The sequence below is a fragment of the Tinamus guttatus genome, unplaced genomic scaffold (genome assembly GCF_059628265.1).
Source record: "Tinamus guttatus ecotype Peru unplaced genomic scaffold, ASM5962826v1 Tinamus_guttatus_pri_ptg000058l, whole genome shotgun sequence".
NCBI classification, from domain to species: Eukaryota; Metazoa; Chordata; class Aves; order Tinamiformes; family Tinamidae; genus Tinamus; species Tinamus guttatus.
The window spans coordinates 1,251,173-1,261,176 of record NW_028288592.1 but is presented as its reverse complement, the minus strand read 5'-3'; the positions used below and the strand labels follow the sequence as shown (position 1 = coordinate 1,261,176).

The 10,004-nt window shown below is 48.5% G+C and overlaps 1 protein-coding gene across 1 annotated transcript; it reads right to left on the bottom strand.

Annotated features, from left to right (window-relative positions):
• Positions 1 to 1,080: 1,080 nt before the first annotated feature.
• On the bottom strand, positions 1,081 to 6,747 carry SPRY2 (sprouty RTK signaling antagonist 2). The gene is made up of 2 exons (XM_088540297.1): positions 6,500 to 6,747; positions 1,081 to 2,873 (listed from the first exon to the last, which is right to left on the bottom strand). Exon 2 carries the CDS (start codon positions 2,820 to 2,822, stop codon positions 1,881 to 1,883), a length of 942 nt encoding a protein of 313 aa, XP_088396423.1. The 5' UTR covers positions 2,823 to 2,873; positions 6,500 to 6,747; the 3' UTR covers positions 1,081 to 1,880.
• Between the last annotated feature and the right edge of the window lie 3,257 nt (positions 6,748 to 10,004).

The window sequence follows — 10,004 nt, the reverse complement described above, 5'->3', positions numbered from 1 at the left end:
TATATATCATATTTTCATTGGATATTTTCATTTTCCAAACTATTTTGGACTTTCACTTTTTAATTTCACTTGATGATTAATAACAAATACACACACACACAAGCACACAGACTAAGATCTGCCTACTATGGACTTACGTCAAATAGGCTGAGCATCAGATCGCAGATTAAAATTAAGAAGCAAAAAGATGTAATGTTTGCTGAATGCTCTGGTTTTCAACTTTTAGTGAGTTCTTAATTTATTAGTTATAACTTGTTTTTGCTGGAGAGGGTTCAGAGAAGGCCGTGAGATTTTTCTAAACGTCAGCTTAAAAATACTTACGACCATTTCTTAAATGCCAGCTTAAGATATATATAAATAAAATTCAGCTTTAAGACCTCGAAGCTCAGAGAGACATGCTCAGAACAGGAAATGATAGTTTGTTAATAAAGAAAGGTAAATCATTCTCTAGACTTCCGGTGGGAAACTTGGCAGCAAAAGGATTTTGACCTCAGTGGAAGGTAACTGCCACACATGACAAATAAAGCAACTTTCTTCTTACAAGTGAGGCAAATGTTTGACATAAGGCTGGACTGCATTCAGATCCATCATTCCCTGTGGCATGTTCTTCTACTTTTAATAAATAATCCTGCAAGTTTTTTGCACTGGCCATATTCAGTTTCTTTTTTCCTTTTTTTTCTCCCCCTTCTTCTGAACACTATAGCTGTGCAAGCCTAACATTTTTTGTGAATGATTGCTTGTTTCCCATTTAAAGCACAAAAGCTCATCACTTACTTATAGGATAGGTCAAACTTTCAGTACCTATTAGTCCTAGTCCGGAATGGATTAATGAATTTTCTTATGCTCATTTTCTTTTTCTGTTGTAGGAAGAATATACATAACAATTGTGTAAAAGAAACAAAAATGCTGCGTTACCTTCAGGTGAATCAGTAAAAAAAAAAAAAAAAAGGCACTATAAAGTTTTATTTTTGTTATCCAACTGATCATATTAGCCTCAATATGACTATATTACTTTAATCAAAAGTAATGATTTTTCCAACTCAGAGCAATAAATGGGGGAAAAAATGACAAGCAGCCCAGTTTAATTTCAAACGTTAATATATTTTCTATTTTATAGTGAACATATGCATCGTTCACCCCTTATTTGCAGCAACTGACGTCCTCATAAAAAGGGGTGACATTTGTAAGATGCCTCTTAAAATAAATATTTCTTTTTATAAAATAATAAAACTTCAAATAAATATTCTTTACACTAAACAATATGTTGAAAAAATTAGAAAATAAAGGCTGAATTTTACTGTAACTGTACAATATACATGAAGTCCAAAGGGAAATCAGAGTCTTGTAATATAAGGTTTCCGTAAGACAAAATACAATCTAAAAACATACTGATTGATTCACATTCTTCCGAATGTACAACATATTAGTATAATATTTTGTGACTGTGCCATTCCTCATGGCATCACCTTTTTTTTTTTCACAGTTGAAAATATTATTGTATATACAAAAATATAGCACATTATCTCTGGCAGAAAACAATGAAAAAGGGAGTCGTTTGCTAATTTACAAATTTTGCAAGTACTATTCACAAACAATGGAGTTGCCTAGGAGTGTCTGTGTTGCTTTAGCTTATGCAATATGTGGGTCACAATGTACTGCATCCCATTTTCTTTTCTTTTTTTTTTTCCCGCATCCCATTAGCTGGATCCTAACAAGCATTATCAGTTAAGATGGCACACGCACAGAGAAGCATTTCACTGCAAACGGCAAAGTACATCCCCAACCCTTCTACTACAGTGCCAAGACCATAGCTGCTTAGTTGGTTGTATACATATGCTAAAAAATAATCCTTATTACTTTAATGCTTCCGATTAGTGATGCTATGTTGGCTTTTCGAAGTTCCTGGGGGGCACACTGGGACCTTTGCAGCACACCGTGTTCGAGTGCTTGCAGCGGCACCCGGGCCTATTCACCCGGTCGTAACAGCCCTGGCACAACTTAAGGCAACCCTTGGCTGGCAGGTAACACCACAAGCAAGGCAGGAAGAGGGACACGATGCCCATGGCAGACCATCTGGTGCAGCAGTGGGACTGGCTGCAGGAGCAGGGGTTGTCCGCGCAGTTGTCCTCATCATCGTTGGAGCAGTGGTAGAAGAGGCCCTTGACACAGCACACGCAAGTCCCGTAGTCCACCACATTCTGGGCCGAGCACAGACACTGCTTGTCACAGATCCAACACGACGGCAGGGTCCTCGGGTACGTGCACTCCTTGCACTTACATTTCCCACAGTCCTCGCAGCGGTAGGCATGAGCTCCCAGGTCTTCCTTGCTCTGCGGCTTCAGCTCGCTCGCCTTGAGCTCTGACTTGGGCTGCATCCGGATTATCCCGTCGGCAAGGGGCCCCGAAGACGACCCTAGGAGTCTCTGTTCGGAGGAATTACTGCTCGTACTGGTCCTTGTACTGCTCCGCGAGCCTGTGCTGACCGTGCTGATGGAGCGGGACAGGGCTGCGCGAGGAGAAGTGTGTGTTTGTGTGTGCTGAACCCGGCCGAGGTGGCGATGCTCAGGCAAGCCATGGGGCCTTTCACTCTTGTGCTGGGTGGCTAGCCTGGGAGCAGACTTGGCCACTGGCCGTGGAGCCACCGTCGGTCCCTCCGTGTACTCATTTGTGTTCCGGATGGCCCTGATCTGGTCCAGAGACAAGACGTGAACCTGCTGCGCCAGGACATCCCTCAGGTCGGGCTCCCCGTGCGGCCTCCCCGTGTCACGGCGAGCCTGTAGCAAGGGCTGCGAGCTGCTGCCATTCTGAGCTCTCGCCTCCATCGGTGTCCCGAAGCGTGCTCACTCCAGCAGGCTTAGCACACATCTGAAATCCTGCAGCAAGAGAGACAAGATTCACTACTGCGGCACATGAGCGTGTTCCCCGACAGCCCAAAGGGTCCCCCAGCATCAGGCACGTTAAAGTAATGCATCAGCCGTTAAAAAAGGGAGGCACATCTGGGGCGGCCAGTCAGCTGGACATGCCTCGCTTGGCCTCTTTTGACCAAGGCATTTCCTAATTTTCTGAAGAGCGCAGAGATTCTTCTCTGGGTCCACACGTTTTGACTTGCGACTCTAGAAAATCTAGGTATTATAATACCTGCTAATACCCGCTAAGCCTTTCCTAGCCATCCTCTGGCTTGATCTTGGCCTTTAACATGACTAAACTTCAGCCACTTAAAGTGACTCTTCCTTTCACTTGACACTACTACAACGTATTTTACACACACAAAAAAAGCCTACAAGTATTCAGCTAGAGTAATGTGACCTGCTGATGACAGACATAATTCTCAATTTTGTTTAAAAGTGGATAATATTTTCGTAGGCTTGTCTCTTTACACATTAAACTTTACATGATGTAAATAGGAAATTTTAGTTTAATACCAATGTTCCCAAGAAAAACACTAAATAGCAATAAAATGTTTGAGGTTAGACATTAAATGAGTTAGAGCTACCAAAAACTTCAACAGCACAAGTAAAAATATCTCCCTGCAATATTTTAGTGTGTGTCATACTTGTGTACACCACTCCGATCATTATTTTAAGGCTCAATACTACAAAAGCAATGCCACCACTTTTTTTTTTAGCATGTAAAAAATCCCATAGCTTACTTTTCAAATTGCAGATATGATGTGAACGCCTTGTGGGACAGAAGCATGCATAATACAATCAAACAATGCTAGCATCCAAAAATAATATTTGATTGTGAATACTTTAAAGGTATTAACTACAAAGGAGAAACACAGACTTAAGAATTTAAATGGAAAGCTAGTAAAACACCTAAGAGATAAGAGCTTTATATATTACAAGTAACTTTCAAATTAAAATATGCAAATTTGCAAGGACTGACCTCTAGTCAATTTATTTAATATTGGTTTTGCCTTTATCATATTTTGAAGCAGATCCAAAATCCAATTATCTACACAAAAATCCCAAACAATATTTTGCAATTAAAACCCAGGCAGGAACCAAGCTTTTTATAAGGACCACACAATGTCTTCAATTATACCTAGAAAGAGCACCATAGTGTTACTCTGTACACATCAGTTACCAACAATAATACTATACCACAGTATAATAAAATGTAGCCAAACAGTTTAACGATGTCTATCTCAAGGCACTGTCTTTATACTAACAGCAGTGGAAATCATTTAACCTTTTAACTCCTGGCTGCCTCCCCTCAAGTGCTTGTTCTTTCCAAAAAGAAAAAAAAAGAAAAGAAATAAAATAAAAGTGACTACATACTTAAACATTGCCAAATCCTGCTTTTGGACACGGCACGTATGTCACGGTGTGTTTATCCCCTTAAAAAAAAAAAAAAAAAAAAAGAAAAAAGAAAAAGAAAAAGAAAAAGTGCCAACTTATCTTGAGGAATCTTTAAAAAAAAAAAAAGACTTGTGCTATGTAAGAAGAGTTTCAACCAAGAGCCCAAGTAGCCACGTCTTCATCCGAAACTCTCTCAAGATTGAAAAGAATACAAAACAAAACGCTTTGCCTCCATCGTTGAGAGGAAGCAGCAGCGCTATCTGCCTTCCTCCTCCTCCTCCTCCTCCAAGCCTCGCCTTCGGCCCCCCGGGGCTGGCGGAGAAGAGACGCTGAAGCCACCCCGGTGTCCCCGGGAATGACGGGGCTGCCCCCGAGCTGCGCGTCCCCAAGGCCGGGCGCCCTCCGCGGCGGGGCGGGAGGCGCGGAGGCCCCGCGCAGGCTGCGCGCAGCAGGTGGGACGAGTGCGCGGAGCGCGCAGCGGGCCGGGACATCCCAGGGCTGCGCGGTGGGAGGGGGCTGCTGCCCGCCTGCCTTATCGGGCAAGTCAAACCCACGCTTCCTCCCAGCTCCTCTTCCTCCCCCCTCTCCAGCCCCCAGGAGATGCTGAGGGAGCTTCCCCTGCCCGAATGTAAAGCGGCCTGCGGGCGCGGGGGCTGCACCTCCAGGACAGCTGCGTGAAGGGCACTTTGCCCCCCGTCCCGTCTGGCCGTAAGCACCATTCAAAGGCAGCCGCAGGAAGGCTGCTCTGTTTTTTTTTTTTTTTCTTGCTTTAGCCTCACACTTCAGCCCGGTCCCCACCAGGGCTCTGCAGCCCGAGCCTGGGGCTAAAATTCCCTTCTCAGCCCTCGGCAAGATCCACTAACAGGACGAGATGCAAAACCTGGCGCACGTTTATTTGCAAACATACACATGGCCCGAAAGCTCCTAGGGGAAAGCAGGACTCTCCCTCCTCCAATCCCTGCTTCCTCCCTTTCCAGGCACCAGCAGCGAGGAGCAGCAGCCTCAGCCTTTCGGTGTGTGCAGGAGTGTGATAACGTGCTCCCCCACTTCCAGGAGCCAAAGTCCACTCTGGCAGCGCTCAAGTGCCCTGCTCGCCAGCTCCTGCTAGCTGGGATGGGCAAAGAGGGGAGCGGGGGCCGCCTCGCACCTTCCGCCCAAAAAAAAAAAAAAAAAAAAAAAAAAAAAAAAAAAAAAGGGAGGGTGAAAGTTTAAATGCAAGGGGCTCCTGGCACGCTGTGGGAGCCCCCCCGGGTCTCGCTGGCTGCGAGGTGGGGACGTGAATTTCTGGTTTGCACCGGGAGCCCCCTCCGCCCCCATCCCCACCGCACACACACCAGCCACCTCCTCCGCTTTCCAAGTGCTTTGAAACCCCCATTAAGGGCCGAGTGTGTGATCAGACTATGGATTAGGGCAAAAGGGACTTTACCGTCGGGGTGGGGCCAGCTGACACACAAATAGGTCTCTGGAAACCCCAGCACTATTATTATTATTACTATTACTATTTTCTGGACAGGAGGGGGGAGCTGCGAAAACGCAAACCGACTGGAAGAAAAAAATAAAATAAATGAAAATTAAAAAAAAAAAAGAGAGAGAGGCTTCCCTCCTTCCCCTTCAAAGCTGCAGCGTGGAAGAACTTTCCCCGTCTTATGGATCCCATTAACTTCACCGCACAAGAAACGCACGCACGTATGTGTGTGTGTATATATATATATATATATATTTATACCAGACGTGAACTCACTTCCGAATCGCACGGATCTCCCGACGCCACCGCGGCCGGGCGTAAATCACCCCCTTAGGCGCCGCTCGCTCGCTCGCCCTCCCCCAGGCCGGGCGCCGGGGCAGCCTCCCCGGGGCTCGTATCTCCCCCCCCGGGGCTCGCAGCCGCCCGGGGCCTGCCCGCGCAAACCGACTGCCAGGAGCCGGCGGGAACCTGCGCAGCCCCCGCGCACCCCGGCGCAGCGCGCAGAGCCTCCCCCCAGACACCCCCCCCAAACCGCCAGCGAGGGGGAAAAGGCTCCGAAATCCCACCTCCAGCTCCGCTCTGGGAAAGGAAGGAGAGCGGGGGGAGAGGGAGAACCTGTGCGAGTGAAAAAGGGATCGGCCTCAAACATTTCCACGAGTTTTCTCGGAGCAGGCGGTGGGGGGGGGGGTGACTGAAAAGCTTGTTTTGCAAAGAAGGAAAAGGCTCTCACCGTGATCGCGGCGCTGCACCAAACCCCTCTCGCTCTTGTATTTTCTTCTTCCTGCGGTTTGCAAATAAATCCAGCCCTAAAGCAAAGCAAAAAAAAAAAAAAAAAAAAAAAGGCTTTTCCAAACTCTGCTTTAGTCCAACTTGCAAATCAGGGAGCAAGAACGATCACTGTGTAAAAAAATAAAAAGTCCAGAGCAAAGTTAGGTCCCTCACCCCAGATCGATTATAAATACGTGTGTGTGTGTTATAATAATAAAACACCTCCGGATCGGGGTGGGTTTCCTATGCTCCCAAAAAAGAAATCACTCTGCCTCTCTCGCACACACACACTTTTTTTTTTTTTTTCTCAATGAACAGAAGGCCGAATCGCCAACACCAAGTCACTTTTTTTTTGTTGTTGTTGTTGCTGTTGCAAACGATCGAGAGCGAGGGGAGGTGGGGGGGGGGAGAAGCCAAAGAAAACAAAATAAAAAGTGGATCTAAAATCCAATCCCGGAGCTTTCTTCCAGCGCAAGAAGAGCAGCGTGTGCAGCGCAGCCGTCCCGCGGAGCTGCGAGCGCCTCTCCCCGCTCGCCGCGGCTCCCTCGCTCCCTCTGCGAGCGTGTGTGAGTTGCAGGCGGCTCTGCGGTTTGCGCTCGGGGAGGCGGGGGGGCTGTTTTGGGAGCGCAGCGGATTTGTGGTGGTGGTTGTTGTTGTGTGTTTGGAGGAGGCGGAGGAGGAGGAGGAGGAGGAAGGTTTGCGATGGGAGCTGGAGGGGCTCGGCGCTTTTCTGCTCGCTCGCTCGCTCTCCCTCCCTCTCTCTCTCTTTTCCTTTCCGGAGGAGGCAGGGTGATCTCTCGGCAAAAGCAGCAGTAAATGGCGTCATGTGGATCTGAGGAGGAACAGAGCAGTTGTTGTCCCAGAGGATATATCGCATCCGGTCCCAGCTCATTGGCTCTGCGGGGCTACATTCACTGGCGCTCCCAGCGCCAAGGCAGCGCCGCGAGCCGCGGGGCGCATCCAGGAGGGAAGCGCAGCGCCGCTCCGCGCCCCTCCGCGCCCCCCCGCCGCAGGCTCGATTTTTATTTTATTACTTTTATTTTATTTTTTATTTTGGGTGCAGGCGGCTCCTGCGTGCTCGGTAGCACGACCCTTAGGGCCGCTTTTGTGCTGCACTGTGTACGCGTAGGCGCGCAGTGCTGCGCGGAGAGGGCCGGGGGGGGGGGCGGGGAGCGGCCCCTCCGCTTTCCCCTTCCCCCCTTCGCTTCCCCCACTTTTTAAACGCAGTGGAGCAAAAGTTTAAACTTTCTAATCCCACCCCCCCGCGCCCCCCCCCTCCAAAAACACACGCACTTTGCCTTTTTAAGTGCCTTTTTAAGCGAGCAGCGCCCGGCTGCGCGCGGGCGGAGGAAGGGTAGGGTTATCGCTGGGGGCATTGCCCCGGATTAACGCGCTGCGCGCAGCGGGGGGGGGGGGGGGGCGGCGGCTCCCCGCAACAAAGCGGGCCCGGCCGCTGCGCGCAGCGCGGAGGGGCTCCCCGCATGTGCGGAGGGGTCGTGATCGCCTTTGAAAACACACACACACACATACATATATTTAATTAATTCCCATTCCTGTGTGGGACCCGGGCTGCTCGCGAACGTGACTGTTTGTCTTCTGGGCGTTTCCTGACACAGCGGCAGGGGCAGCTCTCGGTGCCTGTTGTACGGGCGCCCGCTGCAGCGCTCGGCGGGGCCGCTGCGCATCGCGCCCCCAAACTCAGCGCGTAGGCACCGCGTAGGCGCGCAGCGAGCGCGACCGCCCTGCCGGCGAGCGGCACGGCTTGCACGGCGAGCCCTGATGCCTCGCGCTGTTTACACGAGCAGTTCTAGGGGCTATAGATATGTATGCATATATATATATATATATATATATAATACAAAATAAAAAAAAACCTCTTTTTTTTTTTTTTTTACTACTTGAAGCAATTTGCAGACACTTCCTCCTCTACACCTGCTGACCACTTTTTGAATGAGTTGGCTGTTCTAAGCCAAACCCGAAAATACTACTACTACTAATAATAATACATATACACATGTAGATTTTTAAAAGCCTTCAGATTTTCTTATTTCTACAAGCAAACACGAGTTCGTCCGGACCGACGTCCCGGCGGAAGGCGCGTTATATTCCAGGGCTGCCTTTCATTGAGCTCTCCCCATGAATGGAGGCAGCTCCCCGCCAGAGGGAGCGCGGAGCGGGAGGGCGCGGAGGGGCGCGGAGGGGATCGGGAGGGGGCACCGTGCCGACCCGCGGATCCCTCCGCGGCTCCCTCCGCGGGGGCGCGGACCGCGAGAGGCTCCCCCTCTTCCTCCCCCCCCCTCCATCTTCAGTTGCTGGAAGTTGCGCTGCCCGCGGATCAGCCGCGCACAGGCGGAGCCGTGTGTCGCTTCAGGTCGCAAGCCCTTTTGGCCGGGAAAGCCAGGGCATAAGTCAAAATGCACCTACTACACTGTAGCTACCTGCGTACCTGGGCGGCAGGAGCCACTGTGCTCACTTCACTTCGCTGCGGAAAGAGAGAAGAAATCACTTCCTCCCACGCACTAAAGACAAAAATAGGTAAAGGACTCTTTGTACAAGCTGATACACACAGTCGGTTAGATCACTGACTGCTCGGTGTAAACACACTATATAAATAGTGTATAAACAGGAAGGTTCACGGTGATATTTTTCTTTTTTTTTTCTTTTAATTTGGCCGCCAGTAGTACAATTTACATGCAAGTTCTCAAGTGTAAGTGTATACATTTAATATAGGTAAGTAGTCAATAGCAGATTTTAAGCCAGTGAAGTTATTTTTAATTCTCAGAGCCAACCATGTGTGCAAAATGGTGCAACACCAATGTAGCTAAGAAGCAGGAGCAGCATCCTGGTTCTACTGAGTCCAAAAGAGAAAGACCAAACCCACAAAGAGCTGTTCGGGGGCATGATGTGCAGGCAGATAAGCAATAACAGTGCACAAATATGCAAAAATAAGTGTGCCCTCTTAGTTTTTTTTTTTCCTTATTGAAACCCCAGCACTGCTTTCGCAGTCCTTTAATGTGATGGCGCACTGGGACAGATTTTGGTATTTTGGTGGATTACATTTATCATTCGCGTTTCCCATTTCTTGCAATGATTCGTGGCTTGATGCATGTGACTATGTTTCCCCTAGTGGTTTGCTCTAATCACTGCATGATCTTCTGCTTAACCCAAGCTGAAGACCTTGTTCCCCCTGTATGAAGGTCTTGAGGTCATTCTCCGCAGAGGAACATAGCTGCTATATGTGTGCCTATCCACACACTATTTTATTTACATACACACATATTATACACATGCATACACATATATCCTGGTGTTTATATCCTAATATATATGCATGACATGCTACAATAGCAGTTCCGGGGAGTTCAGGCACTTTCGAGGACTTCAGAGATAGTGAGGACTATGACATGAGACCCTTCTGAAGCAGTTGGGAAGATTTTTGCAACATCCTGAAAATGTCTCCTGAGATT

Bases quoted from the DNA above. Each gene is read 5' to 3' on its own strand.
- SPRY2 (XM_088540297.1), bottom strand. From the start codon at position 2,822: ATGGAGGCGAGAGCTCAGAATGGCAGCAGCTCGCAGCCCTTGCTACAG.